This window comes from Sorex fumeus, unplaced genomic scaffold (assembly GCF_029834395.1).
Source record: "Sorex fumeus unplaced genomic scaffold, SorFum_2.1 ptg000081l, whole genome shotgun sequence".
NCBI classification, from domain to species: domain Eukaryota; kingdom Metazoa; phylum Chordata; class Mammalia; order Eulipotyphla; family Soricidae; genus Sorex; species Sorex fumeus.
In genome coordinates this window covers 14,567,283-14,586,525 of record NW_026606138.1, presented here as the reverse complement: position 1 = coordinate 14,586,525, position 19,243 = coordinate 14,567,283, and the positions used below count along the sequence as shown (strand labels likewise).

General features: G+C 42.0%; 1 protein-coding gene across 6 annotated transcripts in view; it reads left to right on the top strand.

Moving 5' to 3' along the window:
- The first annotated feature begins 2,278 nt into the window (after positions 1 to 2,278).
- RNF111 (ring finger protein 111) overlaps positions 2,279 to 19,243 on the top strand; it is a 58,871-nt gene continuing 41,906 nt past the window's right edge. For all 6 annotated transcript variants that reach the window (XM_056130747.1, XM_056130743.1, XM_056130746.1 and 3 more), the window contains exons 1-2: positions 2,279 to 3,174; positions 18,806 to 18,932. In XM_056130747.1, coding sequence (XP_055986722.1) covers positions 2,298 to 3,174; positions 18,806 to 18,932 — 1,004 coding nt within the window. In that variant the 5' untranslated portion in view covers positions 2,279 to 2,297. The remainder of the gene's footprint in view (positions 3,175 to 18,805; positions 18,933 to 19,243) is intronic.

Below are 19,243 nucleotides of genomic sequence, written 5' to 3'. Positions count from 1 at the left end.
GTAATTCCTGAGTGCATGAGCCAGAAGTAACCCCTGTCGGGTGTGACCCAAAAAGCAAAAAAAAAGTTTTGAAGATACATTTCTAATTGCAGAAGTACCTGGTAGCACAATATTTAGTAAGGTTGGTGTTTGAGTAGTGTAAGTTTTTATTTTGTTTCTTGTTTTTGTTTCATTTATTTATTGGGGGGTTTTGGGTTATACCCAGTGATGCACAGGGGTTACTCCTGGCCCTACACTCAGGAATTATTCCTGGCGGTGCTCTGGGGACCATATGGGATATTGGGAATCAAACCCAGGTTGGCTGTGTGCAATGTAAACACCCTATCCACTGTGCTATTGCTCCATCCCCAAGTAGTGTAAGTTTTTTTTTCATGTTTTATAATTTTATTTATTGAATCACTGTGAGAGCAGTTACAAAGCTTTCGGGTGTAAGTCTCGGTCATACAATGAAACACCCGTACCTTCACCAGTGCCCATTCTCCACCACCAAAAACCTCAGTATACCTCCATCCCACACCCTCCCCCTACCTGTGGGGCAGATGATTTCCACATTACTCTCTCTCTACTTTGATCACATTCAATATTTCGACACCAGACCCACCATTATTATTTGAGATTTTACCCCAACACTCAGATCTGCTGAAAGGCAACAGTAGACAATTTGTGTTCTATTGCTGGTTATGAATAACATGTGATGTCGCATGGCTGCAGTGGGACCATGTGATTTTGAAATTCCAAAATTTTAACACTTAAATCTGGAGGGATTTCTGCCAAAAGCCACTGGATTTCGAGATTTGCTCCTGAGTCTCTGGGATCATGGCCGTTGAGCAGCTTGATCAGGAGCCAGAGAGGCCGTTTGTGGGCGATGACTTGGGGTCTCGTTGGGGTGGGGAGACCAGGACCGGTTCCACCCTCATCCTGTGAGGCCCAACAAGTTTTGTCACTGTGGGCCCAAGCCTGACTGTCCAATGGCCTCTGGAGGATGACGGCCTCTGAGCTGCCAGGGGGAAGCAGGCGGAGGGACAGCACCCTTTCTCCCGTGGGGTGGCCCGGCAACAGTAACCTACTGTGTGGTCCGGACACAGTTCTGCCAAAAGCCGCTGGGTTTTGAGATTTGTTTCTGAGTCACTGGGATCAAGGCCTGTTAAGCAGCTCTATCAGGAGCCAGAAAGGCCATTCGTGGGCAATTACTTGGGGTCTCATTGGGGTGGGGAGGACAGGATCGGCTCCAACCCCATCCCGTGTGGCCCAAAATGTCTCGTCCCTGCGGGCCCAAACATAACTGTCCAATGGCCTCTGGAGGATGATGGCCACCGAGCTGCCAAGGGGGAGCAGGCGGAGTGACAACACCCTTTCCTCCCTGGGGTGGCTAGGCGACAGTAATGTACTGTGGGGTCCGGACGCATTTCTGCCAAAAGCCGTTGGGTTTTGAGATTTTTTTTCTGAATCTCTGGGATCATGGCCGTTAAGCGGCTTGATCAGGAGCCAGAGAGGCCGTTTGTGGGCGATGACTTGGGGTCTCGTTGGAGTCGGGAGGACAAGCCCGTGTCTTGTCACTGGGGGCCCAAACCTGACTGTCTGAAGGATGGCAGCCACTGGGCCACCAGGGGGAACAGGCCAAGGCACGAAACCTATTCCCACCTGGGTTGGCCCAACACCAGTAACCTACTGCAGGGACCGGATGCAATTCTGCCAAAAGCCGCTGGGTTTCGAGATTTGTTTCTGAGTCTGGGATCATGGCCATTAGCAATTCAATCAGGAACCAGAGAGACCATGCCTCCAATTATATAGCTGAGCCGGAGGTGGTTTGTGGGTGTGTTTCCCACATACCTAACTTTTGGCTGTCTACTTTGTTGCTAAACTTTTCCCCAAGTTTTTGGGGTCTGGCCAAAGGCACAGCAGCAATTTTGGGGTATCTGGAAGTCTGAAGGCGCCATCAGGCTGATGATGCACTCGCCTCACAGGTAGAGACTGACCTGCTGGCGGCACCATACCCCCGTAGTGTAAGTTTTAAACTAGGTTTGTGGATCTTGATCTTTACAGTATTTCTGGATGCTAAATACATAAGAGGTAACAAAACGTTTTGTAAGAATAGTAAAATGTCTCGAGTGCCATTTTCTGTTGAGAGAAGGTTAATTTTGTTCTTTACTGAGTTAAGGACAGAATTAAAAGTTTACTGAGAATTAAAAGCTTACTCAGTCTAGTCCAAATCAATTCTGTTAACTAGTGTAATAAAATATAACTAACCATTTTTAAAATACTTAATTCTGTCTTTCAGGCCTTCCTTAAAGATTCCCATGTCTCAATGGACTCCTGAATATAACAAGCTTTATACCTTAAGAGTGGATATGAAGAGTGAGATTCCTTCTGATGCGCCAAAGACACAGGAGAGCTTGAAAGGAATCCTTTTGCATTCAGAGCCCATTGGGGCAACCAAAAGTTTTCCTGCAGAAGTTGAGATGATTAATAGTAAAGTGGGGAATGAATTTTCTCATTTGTGTGATGATTCTCAAAAACAAGAAAAGGACATGAATGGGAACCAACAAGAACAAGAAAAAAGTGTTGTGAGGAAAAAACGCAAAAGCCAGCAGGCTGGCCCTTCATATGTGCAAAGTTGTGTGAAAGAAAACCAGGGAATTTTAGGATTGAGACAACATCCAGAAGCACCAAGTGAAGAAGATAATGACTCCTCATTTAGTGATTGTTTCTCCTCTCCTTCATCTAGTTTGCATTTTGGAGATTCGGATACTGTGACCTCAGAGGAGGAGAAAGACGTCTCTGTAAGACATTCCCAGGCAATTTTGAGTGCTAAAAGTAGAACTCATAGTGCTCGGTCTCAAAAGTGGCCTCGGAATGAAACAGAATCGGTTTCAGGATTACTGCTGAAAAGACCCTGTTTTCATAGCAATTCATTACGGAGACTTCCATGCAGAAAGAGATTTGTAAAAAACAATTCCTCACAGAGGACACAAAAACAGAAGGAGAGGATATTGATGCAGAGGAAGAAACGAGAAGCGTTAGCCCGGAGAAAATATGCACTGCTCCCCAGTTCTAGTAGCTCCAGTGAGAACGATCTCAGCAGTGACTCCTCGTCCAGCTCCTCAACTGAAGGAGAAGAAGATTTGTTTGTTTCTACCAGTGACAACCACCAAAACAATCCAGCTGTTCCCTCAGGTAAACATGTCTCCTAAATTGAGTGAAACAGGGTAGCTATTAAATTGTGTTTGTGCTAGTTTCTTACATATTTTAGTGACTTCACCGTAGTTAGCACTGTAGCACTGTCCTCCCATGTTCATCAATTTGCTCGATAGGCACCAGTAACATCTCCATTGTGAGACTTGTTGTTACTATTTTTGGTATATTGAATACGCCACTGGGAGCTTGCCAGGCTTTGCTGTGCTGCGAAATATTCTTGGTAGCTTGCTGGGCTCTCCAAGAGGGGCAGAGAAACCGAACCCGGGTCAGCCGCATGCAAGGCAAATGCCCTACCCGCTGTGCTGTCGTTTAAGTCATACTAATATATTATCAAGTGTAGAGTTCATCTATAACTCTAGTTCTTTGGTGGTTTTTTCTTAAGCTGTGCCTGGTGGTGCTCAGAGGATATTCCTGGGTCAGTACTTAGGGATCACTCTTGGTGGGGCTTGGGGCGCCGTATGCACCAGGGTCAGCCACATGTGAACCCTGTACTCTGGCTCCAGGTCTAAGATAAGTAAGTAAAAGTAAAGGCCCTCCCATTGATCATCGATTTGCTCGAGCGGGCCCAGTAACGTCTCCATTGGAGACTTTGTTGTTACTGTGTTTGGCATATTGAATACGTCACGGGGAGCTTGCCAGGCTCTGCTGTGCGGGCGAGATACTCTCGGTAGCTTGCCGGGCTCTCCGAGAGGGGCGGAGGAATCGAACTCGGGTCGGCCATGTTGGCTGCGTGCAAGGCAAACGCCCTACCGCTGTACTATCGCTCCAGGCCTAAGATTAAAAAAAAAATTAATTTTGTAGTAAAATATATTATAGTCAAGATTATTTTTGGAAATCCTTTTTGCCATTTCATACATATTTCATCATATTTTATGAGTTGTTGATATATGGTAGTTTTTCTTCCTGTAGTGCTTTTTTGGTATGTGTATCTTTTTGAATACTGATGCAGATAACTGTAATTAACTTCTTTAATGTTGTTTAAAATTCTAGAATAATTCTAGTCATTGAAAAAGCCTTTCTGATACTATTTTTTGTAGATTCTATTTATAATCTATTGGCATGTTATGTTCTTTAGAAGTAAAAATAGTGGAACAGCATTCCATTGGGGAGGGCATTTGCCTTGCATGTGGCCCACCCAAGTTTGATCCCCAGTATCCCATATAACATCAGAAATAATTCCTGAGTGCAGAGCCAGGACCCCTGAGCATTGCTAGGTGTGACCAAAACAACCACCAAAAACAAACTGTCACTGTCCTCCCGTCGTTCATCAATTTGCTGGGAAAAAGCTTCTAATACAGACACAGAACTTTCCCAGATGGTTGAGTACCACCAGAAATAATTCCTGAGTGCAGAGCCAAGACCCCTGAACATTGCTAGGTGTGACCAAAACAACCACCAAAAAACAAACTGTCACTGTCACTGTCTTCCCATTGTTCATCAATTTGCTCGAGCGGGTCCAGTAACATTGTGAGACTTGTTACTGTGTTTGGCATATCAAATACGTCACGGGGAGTTTGCCGTCTTTGCCGTGCTGGCAAGATACTCTCGGGTAGCTTGCCGGGCTCTCCAAGAGGGGCGGAGGAATCGCCCTGTCAGCCACATGCAAGGCAAATGCCCTACCTGCTGTGCTATTGCTCCAGCCCCCAGAAACAACTACTTAACAAAGCAGTAAAAATAATTTTAAGTTAGCTTTCATTCTAATGCTAGCATACAACTTAGAGTGCTAACAGTGGAGTAGATACAGAAAAGATACTCAGTTAAAGTTTAATTGATAGGGAAATGGCTGGACCTTCCTCTCATACACTGAATGTTTTTTTTTAACTAGAATAAGGTTACACACGGCACTTCAAGTTTAAGTATGCTCCCTATATGTCTCTTTGGTAATTTGCTGGGCTGGAGCGATAGCACAGCGGGTAGGGTGTTCGCCTTACAAGCGGCCAACATGGCCGACCCGAGTTCGATTCCTCCGCCCCTCTCGGAGAGCCCGGCAAGCTACCGAGAGTATTCGATATGCCAGACACAGTAACAACAAAGTCTCCAATGGAGACGTTACTGGGCCCGCTCGAGCAAATCGACGATCAACGGGAGGGCCTTTACCTTTACCTTTTAAAGAAAGTTGGTAAAGTGAGCATTGAAGAACTTAACTCTGAACTAAAGGAAATGGATGATAGGAAAAAGCTTCTGATACAGACACAAAACTTTCCCAGTCTTTGCTTATTGTCCTGCCTTTTTAATTTACATGGGATGGTGGTGCCAGCTGGCTTTTGGGGTTACACCTCATAATGCTGGGAGACTACCTGGTTTGTGCTTGTTATTCCCAGAGACTGAACTGGACAGCCTTATGGTCTACAGCCTTAACCCTCTAAACTTTTCTTTCTGGCCTGTGCCTTCCCTGTAAACCAGCAGAGCAGAACTTATTAGTCTGCCATACAAATAGACATTTTTCCTCTTCCTCCTCTCCAATACTCCTTTCCGCTTGCACTTTTTTCCCCCCTTTGTCAGTGATTTTATTATTAATTTCAGTCTTAAGCTATTCTTTTCTTGAACCCTGATCTGGAACATGCAAGGCTAGCGCCCTATCCGCTGTATTGTCATTCCTGCCCCCTGTGGAAGTCTCTTGAGGAAGAGGAAGGTGAGACTAGGAATTGTCTTGCTTGTTTTGTTGCATTTCACATTTTTCTCAGCTAGATAGAATGTGAAGATTTGGAATGGTCATAAGAGCTTGATTTCTTGCTTGAAATTTGTAAGAAAAGATGGTTGGCGATGGGAAGTAAAAGCTCGATGGGGAGTGATATTTGTAGGAAGAATACGAAATAGAGTAGGGAGTAGGTTAATGTAGGAAAAAAATAGTTCATATATTCAAGTATTCAGAGTGAATGTAATTAATTCATTTAATACATTTAGTTGTTTACCATGTCGGATCTGGGCCTTTTTTTGTTCATGGAAAAGTTCACTGTCACTGTCCTCCCGTTGTTCATCGATTTGCTCGAGCGGGCCCAGTAACATTGTGAGACTTGTTACTGTGTTTGGCGTATCGAATATGTCACGGGTAGCTTGCCAGGCTTTGCTGTGCGGGCGAGATTCTCTCGGTAGCTTGCCGGCTGTCTGAGAGGGGCGGAGGAATCAAACTTGGGTCGGCCATGTTGGCCACTTGCAAGGCAAACAACCCTACCCACTGTGCTATTGCTCCAGTCCCATGGAAAAGTTACATTATATAAACTACATCTTAGTTTGTTTTTGGACCATCCCAGCGTGGGGGTTGTCTTGGCCCTGTTCCATGCAGTGCCTGGGACTAAATCCTGGTTTCTTGCATGCAGAACATGTTCACTAACTGTCTGACTCCCAGACCCTTACTTACATTCTTTTCAAACTTGACCCTTCAATACTTGTTTTTAGAAACACAAAGATGAAAGTTAAATCAGTACTCCTGCTATTTTCTGATTTCTGAACCCGTGTTTTAATAGCGTATGATTAAATAATGACATTCACATAAGTTTGAGTCTTAGAAGTACCTCAAAAGTTTAAAAGCAGAGATTACTCCCTCTTTTTAATTATTTGTATTTGCACTGTGGCACTATCCTCCCATTGTTCATCAATTTGCTGAGCGGGCACCAGTAAGATCTCCATTTCGAGACTTGTTGCTACTGTTTTTGGCATATCGAATACGCCATGGGGGAGCTTGCCAGGCTCTGCTGTGCGGGCGGGATACTCGGTGGCTTACTGGGTTCTCCCATTACCCAGAAATAATGAGGTTTTTTTTTTTTTTTTTTTAGAAAACATGAAAACATATATATGGGTAAATAATGTGGGTTTTTTAATACCAGGATGTATAATTACCTAATTTTAAAAACAATTACATAATCTTGAATGGTTGCTCCATAATTTAACTAGATTTTGTTGGCAAATATTTGCTGCATTGAAAGCTTTATAATGTAATTTTGCATACCAGTGTAAGCATAATTTAAGAAATAATGTCAAAAAATGTACCAGAAGGTATAGACATTTAAAAACTTTATGTCAGGGCCTAGGAAGATAGTACAGCGGGTAGGGCATTTGCCTTGCATGTGGCTGACCTTGTTCCCATATAGTCTCCCTGATCACTACCAGGACTGATTCCTGAGTACAGAGCCAGGAGTAAGCTCAGAGCTTCACTGAGTGACCCCAAAACAAACAGAAGACTTGCTATCACTACCAAAATACCTCACAAGGAGTTTTCATTCCTTTGCCATCCAACAGTGGATGATGTTGTGATGTTAATTAAAATATACAGTATTTGTGTTTACTTTGGGCTGGTAATCTTTGAAGTTTTATATGTACTTTAATCTTTTTTCTTTTTCTTTTTTTTTCCCCTTCTGGTTTTTGGGTTACACAGCTGTGTTCAAGGATAGTATGAAGCGTGAGGGTTGAAACAAAGTGCCTTACTCACTATACTCTTTCTCCAGCCTCTCTACCCCCTAACACATTTGAGATAGGTTCTTTTATCATCATTCCGCTCACATTACAGATTAAACATTGGGAAACGATTTTAGAATGATTTATATTCAGAACAGTTAAATATTGATGGGATGTAGCTCTATTGTCAAGAAATTTTAGCTCTCAAAAAATTGACTTCGTTAGATTCTTAAGAAATAAGGTTTTCTAGACAGATTTTTAGTACTGATTTTGACTTAAGTTCAGTGTAAATTCAGTGTTAGGAGTTAAGGAGATATTTGGAATATCTTAAAATTTAGATATATCTACTAAACTAATTAAATGGTATGGGTGAAAGGCTATTTTTGACAACCTTTTCATCTACTATTCATTGATGCTGGCTATTGCTATAGTAAGCCAGTGTAAAAGAATAATTTCTGTAGAGATGTTGCAACTTTTTCATTTACTATTTATTGTTACATACTAGCCATTGCTATAGTGGGCCAATGAAAAGACTGGTTTACATGCTAAAACCGCTAAGGCGCAGCAGTTGTATAACTTTTTACCAAGACCTAAGAGTTCTATTTAAGTCAGTATTTTACATTGTATAACATTTATGTATTGTAATTAGTTTTCATCCTTATTTACCTCTTGCTTCATTGTTGTCTTTTAAATTATTTATCTTGGCATTCCATACAATTAATTGCCTGAGTACTTCCAGGACTAATTCTTTTTTTTTTTTTCTTTTTGGGTCTCGCTTATGCACTCAGGAATTACTCCTGGTGGTGCTCCGGGGACCATATGGGATGCTGGGAATTGGACTCTGGTCGGCTGCGTGCAAGGCAAACACCCTACCCGCTGTGCTATCACCCCAGTCCCAGGACTAATTCTTGAGTTCAGAGTCAGGAGTAATTTTTAAAAATTCATTGGAGTTCTCTTTTCAAGTCTAGAAAACCAAAATGATATTTCATTCAACCAAGAGGTTGAATTACTCCTGGTGCTAATTAGTAAAAATTTATGAATTTTGTTTTGATCCTAGTTATGTGCTAAAGAACTCAGATATTTTAGAGCCACAAACGAAAGCTAAATTTCAGAGTAGAGGCGAATTCTAGTAATGTTTCTGTAATGTGTTTAATGACTGTGTCTTAACTGCCATTGAATTATTTTGTAGTGCTACAATTGTGGAAATGAGGACCTTCTCACTAACCATTTATTGTTATTTATTTTGGGAGCCAGACCTGGTGGTGCCCAGGGCTTACTCTTCACTCTGTGCCAGGAATCACTCTTTTAATACATAAGGGACCATGTACAGGGCCAGAGGTCAAACCAGAGTCAGTTGCAATGCAAAGCAAACACCTCAGACCCTGTAACTAGCTCTCTGTCTCCTTTATTATTAACCTTTTAATTAGGTTTATGTTCAGAGAACCTGAGTGTTAATCCTATTTTCCTACTGAGGAGAAAAAAAAAGTTTTAGCGAATCATTTCTCCCCTGCCCGAGGATTTAAAAACATTCTCTAGATAGCATACCATTTGTTCTATATGTAGCATTGTTTCCTATGACTTGGTAGAGCTGTGACCAGGTTGTGTTCTTAGTGTGCACTGAGATCAGTTTCTAGAGTGGGTGTGGGTAGGCACCCCTACCCCCAACCAACAAACAGTTCTTTGGGTGTCATCATGGTATTTGAGAATTCAAATGAGCTCTGACAGTATTTCTCAGAGATAGCTTCAGATCCTCAGAATAAGGACTCAAGATCCCTAGACTTCCCTCCCACTTCAGATTCCAGTTGCAAACTCCAGGCAGTTTTAGTGACCAATTGGACCATGACCCCATCCTCATACTTCAGGTGCCATAACAAACACAAACTTTTTGTGCTTCTGACTAACCTGGCTACAAATCAGAAGATCTCATGACACTTTTCTCGGCTTCACAACTTTGTTAGGACACCATGCCACACAAAATTCAGGAAACCTGCTTGCTCACTGTATCACCAATATCTTAGGAAAGCTCTAAAAGGACATCATCAGCCAATGAGAGGCAAGGATTGTAGGGGAAGTGAAGCCTGCCTTTATCTCCAGATTTCCAGTTGTTTACCAACCCAGAAATTCTTTGAAGCCCGACCTCTTGAATTTTTATCCTGGAAGCTTAATTATGTTGGTGTGACTGATGAACTTATTAACTACACTCACTGACCACTGACATTTGAATTCAGCCTCCAGACCCTTTTCCCTATCTGTGATGTGGAGAGGGATTAAAAGTTGAACCTTCTATTCTTGTGAGTTACCCTAGCAATCAGACTTTGTCCTCAGGTGTTTTCCACAATTTATTTCATTAGTATAACCAGAGAAATCTTGAACATTCTCAGCCTCTGGGAAATTCCTGAGCTGTTGGGAGGAGCTATAAACCAGGAGCTGTGAATGAAGGAAGTCTGAACGTGTGTGAGAAATAGATTTTGGTCATCTAAATTGTTAAGTGGATATATTTCTTATTTGTTAACACTGCAGCACTTGATTTGATTCAGGTTTTCACCAGCATTTTCCTAGTGGAGCTGTGTGCTTTCCCAACTAGTTTGTGTTAAATCTGATTAGAGGGACTTCAAATGGTGTTATTCAGATCTTTCCATTACAGAGTGCTGTGTCAATATTTGTTACATTTTTAGCAGCTTGTGATGGTTTTATCCATTATTTGTTAGGGGTTACAAAATGGTGACTTTCTGTGGTGACTTTGTAATTTCATCACTTTGCTTGAATTTATTTAGCTAGAGTTCTAAAAGGAAAAATTCCCTTTGCCAACTAAGTGGTTGACTCGCAGCAGTTGAATTTTGGAGGTTTTCAGCTGTTGGGGCTGGCTCCTTGGGGCAGGGAGGGAAACTCACCTACCCCCCTCCGGGTTGCCCCAAATTAAAGGGTCTGAAGGCATGTTTATGGTGTATTGTTCTGTGCTCTCTTTGGAGAGATTTATTGTTGAGTCTCTGGATCATGGTTGATAAGATTGTATGGCACCAGAGGCGGCTTGTGGGTATGACTGCCAAGCTGCCAGAAAAGGGGGTGATGGGGGAGGTCACCCTTTCCCAATTCTGTTGAACCTGGAGTTTTCAGTCATAAGTCCCGCTGTAGTTGATATGTTTTAATCTCATTTTATTCTGATTATATTTGATATTTACAAATTTTTATCTTCAGTGGAAACACAAGTTGGAGTTGTATCCTCTTGATACCACTCAGGTAATCTTTGATAATTTCCTTATCTGATATAACTAGATGGTTAGTGTTCTTGCTTTATATTAGGTACCTGCCACACATATTGAAACAGTGATTTCTTTAAGTCCTTTGTTTCTTTATGTTAAGAAGTGATGGGGGCTATTGATGTGGAATTAAGGTATTCTTTGTTCTACTGGCCTAACATTGCTTTGGGCTTATATTCTTTTTCATATTTTTGGGCCATATCCACCAGTCCTCAGGGCTTAGCCTGGCTCTCCTCCAGGGATCACTATGGTTGGGACCTTGAGAACTGTAAACAGGGTACTATTGAACTGGGGCCACTGCACATCAGATGAGCACCTTATGCACTGTACTACTCTGCAGCCCCTCGCTTTTGGGTCCCCCCCCTTTTAGGATAAGATTAGAAATGTAAAGATAGGGGGCCGGAGATATGGTAGAGCTGGTAAGACACTTGCCTTGCACCTGGCGGGCCTAGGTTCAATCCCCAGCATCCTATGTATTCCCCTGAGCACCTCCAGTAGTGATTTCTGAACGCAGAGCAGGAGTAACCCTTGAGCATCACTGCATGTGATCCAAAAAAAAAAAGAAAAGTAAAGAAAAAAGAGATGTAAAGATTTTAGATGTCATTAATATATGTAAATTTTTCATTGGAGTTGTATATAGCACTGTCTGTTGCACTGCCCTCCCGTTGTTCATCGATTTGCTTGAGTGGACACCAGTAACATTTCACAACAAATTGTGAGACTTGTTACTGTTTTTGGCATAATAAATACACCACAGGGAACCTGCCAGGCTTTGCTGTGTGGGCGAGATACTCTCGGTAGCTTACCGGGGGTCAGCTGTGTGCAAGGCAAACGCCTTACCCGCCTTACCCGCTGTACTATCACTCCAACCCAGAATTGTACATACACTTTTATATTTGTATTTGTATCTTTGCTCTTAGTAACATTGGAAATCTTGATAATATTGGCTATTACTTTCTTGTTTTATATGCCATACTATATATTAAAATAATTGGCGATGTACAGTGAGGTAGGGAAAGGATTGGTTTCAATATGTAGATATATTACTAACAGTAATGTTAATGAGATTTTGTGTGTATGTGTGTTTGCTTTTTGCCACTGGATAGTTTTCTATGGGTTTATGCCTGAGAATTTTTATAATTTTATTTTGCTTTTTTGTTACAGAAATCATTTACCTAGTTTCAAAGTAAGAACGTTTATTTTTTATTTTATTTGTTTATTTATTTTGCCTTTTTTGGGTCACACCCAGCAATGCTCAGGGGTTACTCTTGGCTCTGCACTCAGGAATTACTTCTGGCGGTGCTTGGGGGACCATATGGGATGCTGGGAATCGAACTTGGGTCGGCCGTTGTAGCAAGGCAAACGACCTGACAGCTGTGCTATCGCCCCCCCAAAGTCAGAACTTTTAAACAAGATATATTCACTTAGGTTTGGTTTTCTACCTCTGTTCTTTTTCTTTCTTTGATTCATAAATAACCTTTGGAAGGGGACCACCACATACCATGGTACTAAGAGGGCTATTCCGACATCTGTTCTTAAAGGTCACTCCTGGCAATTCTTGGGGTGCCATATGTGGTATTGGGATCCAACTGAATGGGCCGCATGCAAGGCAAGTGCCTTAAACCCTTGTACTTTCAGAATCTTTTTTTTTTTTGGCAGGAGTGGTATTTGTTTGGGGCCACACAGTGGTTCTCAAGGCTTACTCCTGATTCTGCTTAGGGATCACTCCTGTTGGGACTCTGGGGAACATATGTGGGGCTGGGGATTGAACCAGGTAAACAATCTGTAAAAGTTCTTGTTTTGATTCCAGTTGTTTTATCTTGGAAGATAAGAAGCAAATTTTTGCTTTCTTCTCTGAATGATGTATGCAGTTGTTGAAGCCACAAAGATAAAATAGAGGAATAAAAATGTGTGATATGCAGGATATAATAGTGCATTTTTTGTTAGTCTGTTATTTTTCCTTTTAAAAAATAACTTTTTAGTACTCCCTTGTATTTTTTACACCATAATTTCTATAACTAGACTCCTATTAATGAACATTTTGCATACTTTCTGCTGTTACAAATAGTACTGCAAGGCTTCTTTTTTTTCCCCTATGAATAGCTTTCTGTGTCTGTCATTTAATATTTCTTGCCATTGTGTATTTGTGATAGAATTCAGCGGGGAATTGTAGAGTTATTGATAAGTGTTTATTTGTTGTTTTAAAAATAACAGCCAAATTTTCTCCATGGGGATCATAAATTTCTTTGGTTTTGTTTTTCAGCCATCCGTGGTGATGCCTGAGGGCTTCTTCCTGCTCTGTCCTTGGGGTTGCCCCTGTCCTGGATGGGCAGCCCAGGCTTTGTTCCTGTGCCTTGGGTGTTCACAGTACCACTGAGCCCCTTCGACACTCTCCAGCCCCATAAGCATTTTTTAAAATTTTTTCTTTTTTTAAATTTTGTTATTGAGTCATTGTGAGATAGTTCTTTACAAAGCTGTTCATAATTAGGTTTCAGTCATACAGAGATGTTAATACCCATCCCTCCACCAGTGTATATTTCTCAGCACCAGGGTCCCCAGGTTCCCTCCTATCACCTTCCCTCCACATCCTCTAGCAGACACTTTTCTTCTTTTTCTTCTCTCTCTCTCTCTCTCTCTCTCTCTCTCTCTCTCTCTCTCTCTCTCTCTCTTTCTCTCCATAAGCATTGAGAATTCTGCAAGTTCAAAGGACCGTGGGGTGTCTATTATCAAACCCAGTGGAGAGGGAGAGATAGGAGAGAGACAGAGACAGACCAGTGGAGAGGGAGAGGGGAAGGTAGAGAGAGGACAGAGATAGATTGATTTTCTGGGGCTGGAGAGGGAGTCTAAGGTCCCGACGACTTCTATCCAAGAGCGTTGGTGGCAGTTGAGGACTGTCCTGTTTCCACGGTGTGGATGAGGTCAGGTAACCTTACAACTGTGCATAATAGGCAGTTGGAGCCTCCCTCACTACCTTGCAGATAGTTTGGGTCATTAGAAGATGTGACCTCACTTGACTAAGCAGGACTGAGTGTTGATTTGGCTAAGGAAGTATCAGTCAGCTGCAGATTGCTTTGCCAGTGGTGGGCAGGACTTGGGTTTGGGTGGTTGTCTCAGCTGGAGCACCAGCAGTAACAGAATCAATGCCAGTTGCTGGCTCTGGCCCAAGATTCTAGTTCTGTAACTTGCTTCCCATCCCAGTGGGTATAAAGTGGAAACTGTGTACCTGGGAGGCCTGGGTGCACAGTGTAATCCCACCATGTTTCCCAGTATTTTACAGGCTCATTAGTTTCACAGCAGGTTGCTTCTCTTAGAACAACTAGATTCAGTGACTTTACACGGAACTCAAGCAAGACTGAATTCAGTTGGTTGTTGTTTGGGGGCCACACCTAGTGGTGCTCAGGGCTTCCTCTTGACCATTGGCCATTCCTGGCTGGGCTCAGGATACCTTCTGTAGTGCTAGGGATTGAACCCAGTCCACCCCCTACAGGGCATGCTCCTTTTCCACTATAGTATCTCTCCAACCCTAGAATATTATCATCATCATTATTACTGTTGTTAGTATTATTAATCATTGGCTTTGGGGACCACACCTGTTGATGCTCAGGGCTTACTCCTGACTCTGCACTCAGGAATCATTCCTGGCAATGCTTGGGGGACCACATGGCATATCAGGGGTCAAACTCAGATCGGCCGTATGCAAAAGCAGACTCCGTATCTGCTGTCCTATCACTCCAGTTCCTAGAATATTATTTTAAATACCAATTCCAGTGTTTCTTTTAATTTTATTTCTGCCAGTACGTTAAATTGATCCTGTTAAAAATGTATCTTTCCCTGGGTTCTATCCTTTGCATCCCATATGGTCCTCTGATCACCACTGTGAGTAATTCTAAGTACATAAGTACATAGCCAGGAGTAAGTGCTCATAGCCTGAGCACTGCCAGGTGTGGCCCCAAAGCAATCAAACCAAAAATCCCTCTTTGCTGGGCCAGAGAATTATGTCAATTATCCAGAGCGTGTGCTTTGTGTGCAGGAGGCCCAGATTCTATCCCTGGCATCTCCTGGTCCCCTCAGCATTATCATGAATGACATCAGAGGAGCCCCTGAATACCACCAGGTTAGAACCAGAATAAAGCAAAACCTTCCCCTCAATCTAAATGTATAATCTTCGGGACTCATAAAAGACTTTAAAATTTTGCCTATGGCTTGGTGGGGGGGGTGGTAGGCATAGAGATACTAGAGCAGGAAAATACTGCCTTGTAAAGAACTTATCTGGGTTCGATATCTGAGCCAGAGGAAGCCCTGTCATAGATGAGTGTAGATTAACCTCCTCAACTCTTGAAATGACCTTAATTATTATTACACATATGGATAAACCTATGTTCATGTGTGTACTTTTTCAGCATGTAGTATTGTACATTCTCAAAAGGTAACTTTCTCCAGATCAGATCATCTTTCCTTGCCACTGCTTTCATTGCCAAAGCAGGCAGTTTAGCATTGCCTGCTTTGTTCTTCTCTGATATATCATACATATCTTCGTCATGAAATTGTGCCGCTTTGTTCTTCTCTGATACATCATACATATCTTCGTCATGAAATTGTGCCACCACCAGCTGCTGACCAACTTTTAATTTAATGCTGATATTGTAAAGATGTATTAGAAATTCCTAGTTGCCAAGGAGTGGCACCTTGGGTGAAAGGATCTAGATTGCATATATTCCACAACGAACCATTTGTTCTTGTGATAAGCAGAAACTCATTTGAGACTTCAGCAAGAAAGCCCAACAAGCTGGGGCACATGTTTTGCTTGTAGGACTCCCAAGTTTGATGCCCAACACTACATGGTCACCTATGTACCAGAAGAGTGATTCCTGAGCAGATCTTCCCAACACCCTTTATTTGGTGCTCCCTTCTCTATTTGAGAATGGGCACTGGTGGAGGGATGGGTACTTGATCATTGTATAACTGAAACCCAAGCACAAAAATTTGTAAGTCTACAACTGTACCTCATGGTGTTTCACTAATAAAAATTAAAAAAAAAAAAGAAGAGTGACCCCTGAGCACTGAGCTGGGATTTGCCTAAGACAAAAAAACACTAATATAAATGAATAGATACTATTAACAGTATACCTGCATACTAGTAGAAAGTATGATATAAAAAATGAGCTTATTTAAGTGATTTTTTTATGATGTTTGTGGGCCTCCATGATCACACTGGTATTGCTTGGGGCTCTCAAGGGCCACATGTTGGCAATGCTCAGGGGACCATGGAATGCTTGGGATCAAATGAGGATCAAACAACTTTAAATTCTGTATTATCTCTCCTGTTCAAAAGAACTCATTTAATGAGCTTCAAAGAGAAGTGTTGAAGTCCAATTTTAATAGTATTTGATGTCGAAGAGAAAATATAACACATTTGCATTATAAATGGCAGATTTATTATTAAAAAGGAATTACAGGTATTAAAGGATTTTTAGGACTTCATTAATAAGTTCATAGCAGAGCCTGGCAAGCTCCCCGTGGCGTATTCGATATGCCAAAAACAGTAACAAGTAACAAGTCTCACAATGGAGACGTTACTGGTACCTGCTTGAGCAAATTGATGAACAATGGGAGGACAGAGCTAAATTAATAAGTTGCTTAAAATTTCAAGTATTTTGGAGTGCAGAAGAGATAGGACAGCAGGTTAGGCTCTTGTCTTGCATGCATTCAACCAGATTTGATCCTTGGCATCACATACGGTCCCCTAAGAAGTGTCAGGAGTAATTCCTGAGTGCAGTGCCAAGAGTAATCTCTGGTACTGCCAGGTGTGACCCTCCAACCCCCAAAATTTCAGGAATTTCCTTCCTTAATATAATCGTGGGCTGGAGATAGCATAGCGGGTAGGGCATTTGCCTTGCACGTGGCCAAGACGGCCCAGCCGAGTTCAATTCCTCTGCTTCTTTCAGAGAGCCCAGAAAGCTACCAAGAGTATCTTGCCCGCACGGCAAAGCCTGGCAAGTTCCCCATGACGTATTCAATATGCCAAATACATTAACAAGAAGTCTCACAATGTTACTGGGCCTGTTTGAACAAATCGGTGAACAACGCGAGGACAGTGACAGTGAATATAATCTTGAAAATAATAAGGGAAAACCGGACTCTTACCTAAAGTTAGTCTAGTCTTTTCAAAAGATATATAGATCTTGGGGCAGAGAGATAGTATAGAGGTAAAGCACTTTCCTTGCACATGACTAATCTGGGTTTAAACCATAGCATCCCATGTGGTTCCCTGAGCACAGCCAGGTTTAGCCTTCAAACAGCAAAAAAACTCAAAAACAGATGGTACAGATCCATATGCAAAATGAATAATTTAAAGTGTTTACCTCATGTAGGGACTGGAGTGATAGCACAGCGGGTAGGACATTTGCTTTGCATGCGGCTGACCTGGGTTCAGTTCCTCCCTCCCTCTCGGAGAGCTTGGCAAGCTACCAAGAGTATCCTGCCCCTATGGAGAGCCTGGCAACCTCCCTGTGGTGTATTCGATATGCCAAAAACAGTAACAAGCCTCACAATGGAGACATTACTGGTGCCCACTCAAGCAAACAGATGAACAGTAGGAGGACAGTGCTACAGTGCTACCTCACGTAGGTGGGACACAAAATTAAGAAAATGAATCAGAAACTTAAATATAAGATCTAAACAATAGAACTGGAAGAAACAAAATCTCAATGACTTCTGATTATGCCGAGATCTCTTAACTATATTACCAAAAGAATGATGTGGAAAGGAAATTGCTGAATTGTACTTTATCCAATTAAAATCTTTCAGGTTTCAAAACACATATATTTACATATTACTGAATAAACATGAGATACAGAGTTACAAAGCTGATCATGGTTGGGTTCAGTCATACAGTGTTCCAATATCCATCCCTCCACCAGTGTACATTTCCCACCACCATTGTCCCCAGTTTCCCTCCAGTAGCCTCCCCGCCAGCCTGCCTCTATGACAAAGTTTCTCTTTCTTCCCCTCCCTCCTTGGGCATTATGGTTTTTATTACAGGTGCTGAGAGGTTATCATGTTTGTTCCTTTGCCTGTTTTCAACATGAAGTTCAAAAGACATCTTTAATAATGGAGAAAACATGCTACTGACCAGAGAAAATATCTATAAATATTTTGCATTCTGAATATATAGTAGTTCTTGAACCCTTTGCATGAGGGTAAATATGTTTAAAAGTTTCCATGTCAGGGTCTGGAGTGATAGGGTGTAGGGTACTTACTTTGCATACGGCCAACATAGATTCCATCTCTGGAACTCTCTATGGTCCCTTGAGCCCTATCTAGAGTGATCCCTATTAACAGAATAGCGAATAAATCGAATAAACCCTGAACACCATTGGATGTCGCCCCCAAACAAGCAAAAAGTAGTAAACAGGACTGCAACTCAATAGTAAATACTGTTTTTATTATATGTGCTTGTTCTACTGTGTGTTTTTGTAATACTCGAGTTTTATGGGTGAAGAGATAGTCCAGGGGATATTATTTGCACAAAACTAACCCCAGTTTAATTCCTGGCATCACTGACAGTCCCACTGGGTACTGCCAGAAGTGATTCCTGATCACCTCTGGGTGAGGCCTAAGTTTATCCTTTTGCCCTCCCCCCTCCAAAAAACCAACTTTTTGACAGATCTTTTACTTTTGAAATGAACTTCATCTTAAAAATCAAAATCATGGGGCTGGTGTGATAGTACAGCAGGTAGGGCATTTACCTTACATGTGGCCGACCCAGGTTCAATCCCTGGCATCCCATATGGTGCCCTGAGAACCACCAGAAATAATTCCTGAGTGCAGAGCCAGGAGTAACTTCTGAGCATTGTTGAGTGAGAGCCCTCCCCCTGCAAAAAAATAAAGCCAAAAAAAAAAATCATTGATTAGCTAAGGGGCGGGTGCCTTTTACATTCTTCTTATCTTTTTGTTTCCAGGAAGTATTGATGAAGACGTTGTGGTGATAGAAGCTTCCTCCACACCTCAAGTCACTGCTAATGAAGAAATTAATGTTACCTCAACTGACAGTGAAGTGGAGATTGTAACAGTTGGAGAGAGCTTTCGGTAAGATTCCTGGCCGCATATTTGGAATTTGAAAGGGAAATTGTGCAGTGAATGTTTACACTTTTTTTCTTTTTTGAGACCTACTTTGAGTATATGTATGTATGCATGTTACATGTATTGGTTATTTCTCAAACCATGCTGCAGTATGCTCACAAGGAAAGACTGCTAAAGTCATATTGTTTAGAGACGCCCACACCAACTCAGCCAGAATCCTAGGGACCAGTCATTTTTCAGTGTGTTGTTTTATGTTTACTTTTAGCTCTTGCCTTTTTTTTTATATCCCTTTGTGTTTTTTTGGACCATATATGTAG